Raw genomic sequence first — 12,149 nt, 5'->3', positions numbered from 1 at the left:
AAATGAAAGGCTTGCTTCGAAATTTTTAGAAGCATGGACATGTCAAGGATTGTTTTTGGAGTGCTGTACTTGGTCAGAGGTACTGAAAATTAAGGCTTAGCGAATGGTCCACTGCTGGCATATCAGAAACCTCTTTTGCTCCTTTAGGAAATTCAAGTTTGGCATCTTTCGAAATCCTCTTGCAACACACGTGTAACATAATATGTTGTTTTGTATTCTCTTTTACTTCCGCCTCAATTCGATTCTTTGATTTTCTTCCAATTTCTACCTCCGAGAGAGAGTTTGATAAAATGAATTCAAATTAGATGTTAAACTCCCTTCCTATTAGAAACATAAGAATTATTTTCTCTCTTTCATTCCTAGAAAAGCTACAGCGAATGTTTATTATTGAACATTTGTTAGAGTACGTGATATTCGTGCTTTTCCCATCCTTTGATCATCAATGAGAGAAAATCAATCAATCGTCGCCAACATTACATAAGACGTACCCAGGATGTGCTGAATGTAGATTATTGGGCAGGCGCTCCCTAATGAGCATCATTATTTTTACAACTCTTACGTCTTACTGATCGATTCATCTGCGTTTCGTCTTCTGAGCAACTGAGAAAGCTAAACAGAGGAAATCAATAATAGACACTGGAACTAAGTTAGCAGATCGATGGCAAACTTCCGGGAACAGGAAGTTGTTCGACAGATTCAATGAGAAAAGGTCATTGTTAGACGAAAATACTTCACTTAATAGTTCGGTCGATAATATTTAATTAATTAATTTTAATTTTAAAATTCTAAGGTCAACTTTTTTGGTCATTTTCCCAGATTTTCCTAATTTGAATATTTATAGATTTACTAAATTATTAGGAAAAACATAACATTATGTGACTCTGATGGTTCAATTTTGTTAATCATCTGTAGTCATCCTTTCGAAATTTAGTTGTCAATTAACTACAGCAATAAATAACTATAATTTATAGAAAAAACTAACGAATTTCAATAGGCATTGGAAATACATTATAGAGGATTTAATTGAATATCACCCACAACACACACAAATTCTTGTGTTGTTTAAAAAAAAATGTTCCGCGACACATTCCAGGTGGCGGCATCTGGACCCAAATGAATGCAGGTTGAATTTTGCATACCACGCTTGCGGAAAATGCGAAAAGCATTCATATTTGTCATGTTCATTAGTAATGAAGCCGACAACTCGAATGCCATTTGCTCGCTTTCAACTCACCGTGCGAAAGGGATGATGAAAATGCCGCTTAAGCTCGTGGAAAGATCGGTGGAAATTTTCGGATTTTTCACCACATGAAATACACACCCACTATCAAACTCTAGTGATTCTTGGCCACTTCAGGCTCCGCAACGAAAACAAAAACATTTATAAATTTCATATTAATGCAGCTGGAATTGCGGTAACAACAGAAGCCCGGAAAAGTGGAGAAAAAGGGGTGGCGAATTATGATGCTTTGTTGATCGTGTCGATGGCGACGTGTTTTCGGTGTCAGTGGCTTTTGGAACAAGCGAAAAGTACACCATCGTCGACCAAGCAGGGGTGGTTTATAGGGCGGCAGAGGTAGACATGATCGTGGCGGTTTGAAAAGTGCATGTTCGGGTAAAACTGCACTCCATAAATCATAAACAAACTTTGCTGTTTTCGTGCCGCAAATGCTCCCTGCCAAAATGGGAAAACCATGCACTAGGATTGTGTAGCCCCGAGGGAAACAAGCGTGGCCATCTGGATCTAATCGTTGAAAACACTAGTCAAACATGAATGTTGGCTCATATTTTGGAGCGTGAGTGGTGCTGCTTCCCGCGCTTCCAGCTCTTGACAGCGTTTACCCCCCTGTTCAGCGTTCTACAATGAGGTCAAACAGAGCCTTATTCAGCTCGACGCTCGTAGTTTGAAGTGTATCAAGCATAATTGGTGGGTATGCTATATAACCAGGCAAATCGCAAGTGACCCGAACGATTGTCACCGCGTGTTTAAAAGCTATATTCATGGATGAGAAGGACCGTTTTGGATTTGATCCTGGAAGAGGATCTCTCTATGTGTTTGAGAAAAAGAGTCTGCCCCGCTGAAGAGCTAAGCAGACCATACATTTTTATGAAGTAGAAAGATACCGCACTATGGAAAATTTTCATTGATATGAGTTTATATGACTATAATTTTTTCCTGCAAAGTTTTGACATCTATAGTTAGTAGCTATACAGTTTTTTTTGCCTATTTAACATGCTGAACATTGTCAAGTGAATCGAATGCTTCGTTTCATTTAGACATAGAAACTTGAAATGTTGGAAAATACGGGGTGGTTTCTAAGGTAACAGGAAAATAGACTAGGGGACACTTAATGAGTAGGTCGCTTAGAGTAGACCCAAAAAACAAGCCCCGATCTAGGAATGGAATTGCGGAACGAATTCCACCGGATAACGCATCCCTCTTGTACCGTTATATCCTCATTTTCTGCGTGCCACCAGGAAGGACCTATTCCCGAACTTGGTCAGCTAAATAATAAAGCATCCCGTGGATGTTTGCGATGTACGTGCTTCGGTTCCGCACTGCATGTTTTGCGCGTTTTTCTTTGCGTTCACAGGGGACAAATTTCCACCAAGCATCAATCGTGTCAGCAGCATAGGCTTGTTCTGTGTCGAGGAATGTGTTCGGCGGGAAAACCTCGCTTTGTTCTCCGTACCTGAACAAGGAATGTTTATTCATTTAATATACCTTGGTGAACGCCTCTGTACTTGTCGCAGAAATTTATTTATTAAAATACAAACGACATCCTGAAAACACGGACAGGAAGGTGAAACGATGTTTAACAGCTCATCAAAGAGACGCGCTGGTTGATTTGTTTTTAATGATATTTTACTATATTAAAGTTGTTTGAAAATATGTTTACCAATAGCCTTCTACTTCAGACGTAGACTAAAATCTAGTCTAATGAATGTAACTTCCAGATTAAATACAAAATACTATTAAAAACATTAACCACTTTATTGAACCAGCATCGTACATCTAAAAAACTACAAGGTCGTGAGTTGACAAGTTCGATTGTTTTCACATTCTGCTATAGAACTAGATGACGTATCGGAAATAGAATCGTTGTACACTAGAAAAGTTTTATTTCATTCTGTGACGATATTGAATCGTAATGCGATGCAGTTCATAGGAAAAGGAGTAGTTGAACCAGTGTATCAGGTTAAGGATGTTACAGGTACCTAAAAACCAAGTTCTCTTACTTGATGCGTTCCTGAACGACTGTTCATACTATTAGGGTCCATCTCAAATGCTGTGATGGTTCTGTAGCAAAAATAACTTCTTCTACTTTTGTTGTAGAAAGCAAAGGAGGAAGAAGCACATGTGGAAGTTCAAAAGGGAGTCCCACGATAAGAAACGCATTGGTGCAACCAGCAGGATCTTATACTGCTTTTCGTTTATTTTCATTTCCGGATTTTCTGTCCTGGATCGTGATCTGAGTTCTTCTGCCGATGATTGTTTCCATCACTTGGATCGCTACTCTGAGACATCCTTGTCAACTCTTCTTTTGACTTTTGAATTCCTAAAAAAAGTAGCAACAGCTTGACGAAGCAAACGTCAAATAAAAAAGAGTTATTCTCCTTGTTTAACTTGACGCAGGTTACCAAGAGTGTTTCATATTCTGTACTTTAAAGTTAGAAATCTCTTTCCTCTGGAACTTGTCTAAACGCGACCTGAGTCTGGAAAAGTGATTGCATGAAATGTAGTTTTACCAAATTTTACGTTCGAACAGTATTTAGCTTACAATTGAAAACAAAGTCTATCGTTCTAGTTTGATATAGTAAAAGCGTTCTAAATCACATGTGAGGAGCTGGAAACCCTTTGAATGCAATTATCACTTACACTATTCAACGAGCTTCAGTGTTGTTATCCACAAGAGTATCGATAACCTCAATCCGGTTGTATTGCCAAGCCGTATGTCGGTAAATTCAATTTGACGAACCGTTTCGTTCACCGGCACCTTTTTCAATATTGAGCCTCTGTCATGCTACTAGGATAAATGAGCTGAACACACGATGGAATGGAGGCTGGTCACATTTAATTTTCTCCTCGGGAGCCCTCTGCGCCACCCGGTGTCATTTGTCGACCGAGATGGAAGAAAACTCATTTCCTCGGTATTCTCATCTCGTATTTCCGGCACAATTTTAGCATGGGTGACACGACAGCCAACTGGAGTTGTTTTGCGTATTAAGCACTGAAAGTTTTTCCTTCTTACACCCACTCATTCCCCGCTCGTATCGGCACGATGGATGAAAAATGGGTCGAAATTTGTCATCTCACACAAACACTGACTACAAGTTGACGTTATGCCCAGTTGAAGGTTTGCATTACCTCCAAATCTCTTCCCCGTGCTCGTTGCCATATTGATCGAATTTAACGAGCTCCGGGAACTGAACCGGGTTTGGGCTAAACGAAATGGAATAAATCCAATTTGAATATGCTCGGGTTACGGAATGGATCATTGCTTTTAGGAAACGGCAGACGTGTCAGGAGTATGTAGGTGATACCTAATTTATTCACCGGTCCGAAACAAATCCAACATAAGCCAGAGGATATGACAGGCCAAGAATTTAATACAGATTTATTTGGTTAGGTGTACAAAACGTTAGAACAAAGAAACAGCATCACGAGATATTTTCTTTCACGTTATTTTGGTTGTTTTGTCTAGTCCAAAAATAATTCTTGGACAACATGTTGTCTTTCTAAAAACTATTCTTGAACAAATAAAACATACCGCTCCTTCATAAATGCATGAGGCTTAGACCATGGTATTAGTAAAACAAATGAAAAGGAAAACAGCCTGACTAAGAAAAACAAAATCAAGCTGCCTGTTCTCTTTTGCAAACCTATTGAGAGGCAAAAACCGAAAGAAAAACTCCTAAGTTATTTAATAAGTCATAGATATAGGTGGATGCACAAATTTCCCAAAATGGTCGATTACGGCAACTCTACGATCCACTTGTATTTTAGCCTGGCTTCAAAATGAAGGAAATGAAATCCCAAAAATTTCCGTTCTTCGTATCCATTATTTTTGTTTTCGTTACTTACCAAAGAACAATTAAACCCTTTCGATCCTTCCTTGTAACTTTTGACACTTTAAGTTCCAACGGTCAAAAAGGCAACGTCGTCAAGCGAATCGAATTCGTGACCTTTTTATCTATATCCTTGTTCATTTTGGGCGTATTTGGGCTGAACAGATGAAAAAAATCGTAATACATAAAGAGTTTTAAGACATGGTTTTGAACTTTTCGTACAATTTCAGTTTTATTTTCATTGCAGGAAAAACTTTTTATTGTTTTCTATCCTTTCAGTCGTGTTTTGGCAGAAACTTTTAAACCAAAACAATCACCGAAAAAAAACTTTCTCAAAAGTACAGCGCTGAATTGATGGTCGCATTGTCGTGGAGTTCACTTTCCAGGCAAAGGGACACTTGTGGGAAATAAAATACGACTGAAAACAACAATGTCCTCCGTCTTGGATTGTCGAACCAGTTGAGAAATTGAAAAAAAAACTCCTCTTCTGCGGGAAAGTTTCCGGAACGTTTCCAGTGTCTTTACGATTGTGTAAATCCTACTTCAAGAGCTTTTAATCGATGTACTCGAAAGGAGGAAATAAAAATCTTTTCTGAAAGCCAAACGGGGTTTGAACAAGCTCTTTGCTCTACTGTTTGGTGCAGAGATTCAACTGATGTTTGCTGTTTCACGGGCCATTAAAATTTGTCAACAGGAAAAGTTTCTGATCGGTTTGACTAAACAACAAACCATTTTAAATTGATGTTTGCCAGACACCATTTTTTGTGCAGTTTTGTTTTGAATTTTCAATGACATACTTGTAATTGGTAAAACAGTGTATGTTCTAAATAATATTGATTATCCTACACTTCTAAGTGTGAAAAAATCCTTACACACGCGTATTTTTAAATCAATTTTCAATAAACTTTGTGTTTCTATTTTATTTTTCAACTAATAATAAAACAAAGAAAAAAGAAACCTATGAAAAAAGTACTTGTTTCATGCTACAAACATTTGGACCATCGAACAAGGCGCCTATGTTAAGTTTGGGCTCTTTTGCGGTTCCATAAATCTATCCACTTGATCGTTTCCGCTATAAACCTTTCATCTCGGCACTTCCGATTGGGGATGCTTTCTTGCAGCTGCCAGTGAACCTGCAAAATGTTTCTACTCGCCGCATTTTGACTGCTCGAAATAATATGTTTGCCAAAATCGGAACAACCGTTTACCTCATGTTTCGCTCAGTTGGCACCGAAGATATATTCTAGAAGCATAAAACGGTGAAACCCTACAACTTCCGCCAGCATCTTCCAATCCACATAGTCGATGTCCTTACTTTTGGAGAGTGTGACCATGTTGCCACCATGTGTGAGAGAATCCAACTAGTAAACCTATCTCCTTCGTTCTTCTCAACTTTCAGCATATACCACACCTCTTTTCCACTGATCTAACATTCCGTGCTTGGGAAGAATGCAATTCCATCCATAAAAGATAACTGTTTTCCTATCGACAGCCTTGAAAGGCGTTGCGAACGGAAAGGCAAACATAGGAAAATGCCGACTTCAGCATTTGCTCATGCTGTACGTAACGGATGAATTGGTTGCCTCCGAGAAAGAAGTGAAGCAAACTTCGAAGCCGTTAGTTTGTTCTCTTTTCACGAACGTCTTCACAATGTCCAAGTTGCCTTCCGGTTGTTAGGAAACTGAAAATATATGTGCTAGCGTTTGAGATGACTGTTGTGCCATTATGTATGATTTATGTCATACACAGGAAAAGAAACACATGAAGAACTTATTATTAAAAACACGTAAAAACACCAGTTAATATTTAAAGAATTTTGATGAAATATCCTAAAAAATAAAAACGTTAATGAAATTTTCTCTTTTTCTCGATCTCTTCACAGTATGCTCAGCAGTAAAAATCATCAACCTGAAAGTTCCACCCACGTACCTGCTGGATCAGACCTCCAAAACGCCCGACCCGCTAATACTCGATTGCGAGTACGAGGTGGACGAGAACGAGAAAGGATTCGTGCTTAAATGGCTGCTCGATGGGCAACCCGTCTATCAGTGGATCCCTTCAAAGAATCCCTTCCCATTCGTAAGTATTCCAAGGCCACAGAATTTTTGAAACTTGAATTAAGCGATACCTTCTATATATTTTTTCTTGCATTGCTTTAATTACACAGCAATCGTTCAAGAACCGAGTTGACACCAGCTACGTCGTGTCGCAGGAGGATATGCACAAACACCGGGCAATGGCGATTATCAAACCGTTGGCCAATTTCACCGGGGAGTATAGCTGCATCGTGCAGACATACGCTTCGATTGACCGGAAGGCAGCTAAACTGAAAATTATAGGTAAGTTTCCTTTTGAAACAACCTATCTTGCGAACCGGAAATGCTATGTTGAAACATGCGAAAATTAAATGTTTCTTCCAAATAACTAACACATATTTGTTTATATATCTCTATGACCTGTAGTGCGTGAAAGCAAATTCGATCTTAGCTATTACTCCATTGCAAGTGGTGAAGTCATCGTTGAATGCCATGCACGTGATATTTCTCCTATGCCAGAACTTCAAATTCGGTAAGTATGTTTTAGTAAATTAAGTAAAGGAGACTAAGCATCCTTACAGGTTTCACCACTGTGTCTGATTCTATAACTTTCTCAAACGGAAATAAAACTTGGATAAACCAGAGAAAATTAATGAATCCGATTTCCAAGAGAGAAACAAAAAGACGATTGATTAACATTACCTTGTTCATCAAAAAAAAATCTTGAAATAGAGATTATGCTATGATAAGGTGATACTTTAACGTTTTTTTTATTTCTCAATCTTTTACTCTCATCTTTTTGTCACAGAATAAACCATGAGCTGTTTGAGACGGAAAATTTAAAAACCGTTCAGGGTGAGAACGGACTCTACAACGTGTCCATCAGTGGAGCTCTGCGGAAGGATCAGCTCGAATCGCCGGCCCAAATTGAGTGTTTGCTCGCAATACCGGAAACGAATTATAACAAACGCCGATCCACGACGTATTATGGTAAGTGTCGAAAATTTGCGCTCCACATCACCGTTTTGGTTTGCTTTTCTTTTAGCAAGGATATGAGTCAACTGTCGTTGTTGTTTGTTCATGATGTTTCGTCAATTACCAGGGGCCTGTTCACGTCCGTCAATTTATTTCTAGTATCATGCTTGTATGTGAACAATTTAGAAGTTTTTCGTTACTCCCTCCCTCCTTTTTCACTATCATTTTTTTTCCAGTAAACCACGTAATGTTAGCAGATTAAAATCTGGTCCTTTTAACTTTTGACCGTGTTCCTTCAGAGAGCTTTCCAGCGAGCTTGTGTCCTTTTATTTATTTTTTTAACATACCGTACCTTCGAAATGCCTCAAGAAATCACTTCGTAAGGAGATACCGATGGCGTTAACAATTTCATGCCCGACAGATAAATCCCCCGGACCGGAGACTTTTCTTTCGGGTGCAATTTCTTCATCCCCTTGTTTGACGAGGGTGAGGGCAAGAAGATGCTGAACTTTGGTCGCTGTACGTCAGTCGTACGAATGGTGAGGAGGGAGTGGGGGGAAGTTAAAACCAAACCTTCGTACCTCAACTGTCAATCAGTGAACCGGGAAGCCAGACCTTTCGCAGACGCTGTACGCCGGGTCGAGTGTCAACAGATGTCTAACCGTTTTCGTAGATACAGAAGTGATTTACGCTTCGGAAAGCATCAACTGTCACTTCGTTTTTCTTATCTTTTATTTAGTTTTCTCTTCACTTTTTTAAGGAGAATTAAAAATAACGTAGAAATAACGTGAATGCCCATTCTGTTTCTAAGGCTTTGCTTTAAGAAAGACGGTCGCTAAAGTAAACATCGCTTGGTCATGGTCGCTTAAAGTTTTTTCCCCCTAATCTTCTTACAATGGACGTTTACATCAATCTTCGGTTAGAGCGATGTTCTTTTATGATGCCTAATAAAGCATCGTAGAGAAGTTAATAGACAAACCAAACTCTTGTTTAATTGTTTCACTTGTTTACAGACTACTTCCTACTCTTTCCTCAAAAGTACCGACACTAATTGCCGTCATAAGAGCAAATGGGAGTGGTACCAGGAATCTTCTGGATATTTAATGCGTCCAAATACATGCAGCTGAAAATTGTTTCGTTCTGGTATTAAAGTTTCCAAAGGTGTTAGGAGAAGATGTTCACTGTGCATATCACCGAAGTACTAAGGTCGGAAGTTTAGCTTCAGCTCGACGAGAAGACAGTTCCAGAGAGACGGCATGGTATTTAATTGTCAGTTGTTTTCAATTAATCCTCAAATGTCCACCGGAAAGTCAGTGCCATAAGCCTTGAGTAGCCACTGGCAAGAGTGATGGTGTCTCTAATGTGCAAATTGGAAGTGATTATCAAATGTTTGCATACCGGATTGTCAAGATAACACCTACGTGTTTGAAATAGCACTGCTAAAATGGAAATTTGTTGATAGAATTAATTAAGTATATCGAGTTATGTTGATGATTTCTATCCTAAATTTTGCTGCAATCAATGAAATTTAGTTTATTTTAATTGATCGTGGAATTATAAACATACTTTCTAATCATGTAATATCGTTTTTAACTTCATTTTTAATTTGAAAAACTTCAATATAATACAACAATATCAAATAGTAATGAAGAAAACTTTCTGAGAAAAAGATGCACATCGACTAAAATTTCCAGGTTCCATTTCAAAACCTCTAACTCTTGTTTCCCAAAAGACATTTGCCACAGGACATTCTGAACGAAATCCTTAACTCAAACACAACTATCCAGAACACTCAGCTCCCACCAGATGCTCGTCTCATGATTCACGCTTAATCGCAATGACGACAGTCCATCTTAGGACCATCTAGCCGTTTGTTCATTTACTTATCGTCCGTTCTTCTTCGGTGCGTCTGATTGTTAAACAACCGTAAGACCTGCTCTTAGAGTAGACGGAACGTTCCGAACTAGAAATGTGCACACAAACTCGCACACAGAACACCAAACAAACCAATAAAACTGGTCTTATCCGATGGAATTGATTTCGCATCGTAATCCTAGTCCCACAACCATGAGAGAAACGTTTTCGTGGTGGCAATAGCGTATCACTTCCGCTTCGCTGGGAGAAGAAAGAAAAACAGGCAAAGTGTTCTCGAGCCCGATGAAGCTTTGAGCTGGCGAACCTCTTTCTCCAATGTTCTTTTTTTTATCTTGCAAGCCTTTCTTGAAGGGCTTAAAGCAAGGTATCAACACATTATCAGCGCTTCCGTTCGGGAGCATTTCGCAAATATTTTCCGTGCTTTTAGGGCGATGGATATTCAACCATTAGGGCTGAATTCAACGGTTTCTGAAGTCACGAGGGAAAGCATAACATTCACACGCTATGCGTAGGCCAATAATGGGGGATGATGATTGAGTAGGTTGAAAACAGAATCGTGAAAAACAAATCAACAATCTCACCATCCTGGCCACGGCGAGGATACGGTGGATACAAAAATGTTTATTTTCGGCCCAAGGAAAGTTGAATGCTGAACTGTTTTTTCGGATAAAGTGCTTTTGTTGTTTTCTTTCACACAAATTGTTTGGATCAAACTACGCCCACTTAACACCAAACTATTAAGGCTGATATGAGTTTGAACGTAGGTCATTTTATTGTGAAAAAATCATTTGCGTCACTAAACTTTGTTAATCTCATGAAATGGAAGTGCATGTTTTTCTCTTGATGTTGAGTTAGTTTAAGAAAACAAAACTGGCTATTGATAGACAAAGACCAGTGAATTCTCCATTTGTATTTCATAAAGCATAGTAAAGGTTTTGTATAATAACATGTTGTACTTATTTATTTCGTTTAATTGTGAAAAAATGAGTAAAAGAGTAGTCCAAAATTACAAAGCCTTGCATGAGAACTTGTTTTTACAATTACTATCCTTTTCATTGAAAGATACCTCATAAACTGTACCATACTAACTGATATTTTCCTCCCTTCATTTTCCTTTCCTCCTCTTGCATTTTGCGTACTTTTTAAATCTCATTTCATCACATCATACCATTCGTTTTTCACTCCTATCTTTCTTCGTCATGTTCCCCAAATTCCCATCTTAAATGTTTCCCTTCAAGCATCCAAAGCTAAAATAAATTATAAACCGCTTGCAGAATCGCACCTCAAAACTACCACTAGCACAGTAGCAACTACAACGACGGTTCGAATGCTACAAACGGCACCGGAAAACTTACAGAAGAAGGGTAAGCACAAATGGAAAACATAAAAATCATTGGTGCCGCACTATGATTTGTTCCATCTTGTGTTCATCTTCGTTAACGCATTGAGTTTCGCTTTGTTGGTTTTGTTAATACAAGGTTATTAAAGCGAATTGTTTTTTTGTTCAATTTTGTAGTATCAAACGGCATATATTATACTTCGTTCTTCGAGTTTTCTAAAATTCATTTAAAAATTTGTTCAGTTTTATATTTTGGGTTTTAGATTCTGGAGAATTATTGTTTTGTTATGTTATTTTTCAATTACATATCCTCTTTTAATTATGCATCATTTAAAATCAGTTTATTTTATTTTCTATATTTTAAATTTGTCTTTCCTTTGTTCATTTCAATATTCTTTAGGATTCAACGCTTCCGAGTCTAACGGCGCTAGCAGCCTTCCGGTGCCGATGCAAACGACCACAAACATGCTGGCGACCGTAGTCACGATTTTACTGATTTTCACCACGACGCTATTGTAGATAAACTTTAAGCAGTACACCGACGTGGAGATCCGGAACCGGCGCCTGCACATCAACTTCATACACAGCTAAGCTGGCCAAACGCTTTGAGGTGCAGGTGTTGGTGAAAACGACCGAAAATCATGCTTCATGACGGGCCACCAGTAGGGCGTAAAAATGAGCGAATGAAGCATGAAAAATCATTCAACTTTTTAAATTTTAGAAAAGCTTTAATGCTTTCAGCTTCAAAGGTGGAAGGTGTTCGTTCGCGACTTACATCCTCGGTATATTAAAGTGCTGGTTGTAATGAATAATTGTTCTTGATTTTAATATGCTTGATTATCCTTCCTTTTGCT

At 38.5% G+C, this 12,149-nt stretch overlaps 1 protein-coding gene across 1 annotated transcript in view; it reads left to right on the top strand.

Annotated features, from left to right (window-relative positions):
- Positions 1 to 11,814, top strand: part of LOC131265509 (uncharacterized) — a 72,637-nt gene extending 60,823 nt beyond the window's left edge. Inside the window, exons 2-7 of the mRNA XM_058267787.1 lie at positions 6,953 to 7,149; positions 7,238 to 7,409; positions 7,533 to 7,638; positions 7,915 to 8,096; positions 11,195 to 11,320; positions 11,696 to 11,814. Of these exons, the coding sequence (XP_058123770.1) occupies positions 6,953 to 7,149; positions 7,238 to 7,409; positions 7,533 to 7,638; positions 7,915 to 8,096; positions 11,195 to 11,320; positions 11,696 to 11,814 (902 nt within the window). The remainder of the gene's footprint in view (positions 1 to 6,952; positions 7,150 to 7,237; positions 7,410 to 7,532; positions 7,639 to 7,914; positions 8,097 to 11,194; positions 11,321 to 11,695) is intronic.
- Positions 11,815 to 12,149: the final 335 nt, after the last annotated feature.

Source organism: Anopheles coustani, chromosome 3 (assembly GCF_943734705.1).
Source record: "Anopheles coustani chromosome 3, idAnoCousDA_361_x.2, whole genome shotgun sequence".
NCBI lineage: Eukaryota > Metazoa > Arthropoda > Insecta > Diptera > Culicidae > Anopheles > Anopheles coustani.
The sequence above is the reverse complement of the archived record's forward strand: the minus strand, read 5'-3'. Positions and strand labels throughout refer to the sequence as shown.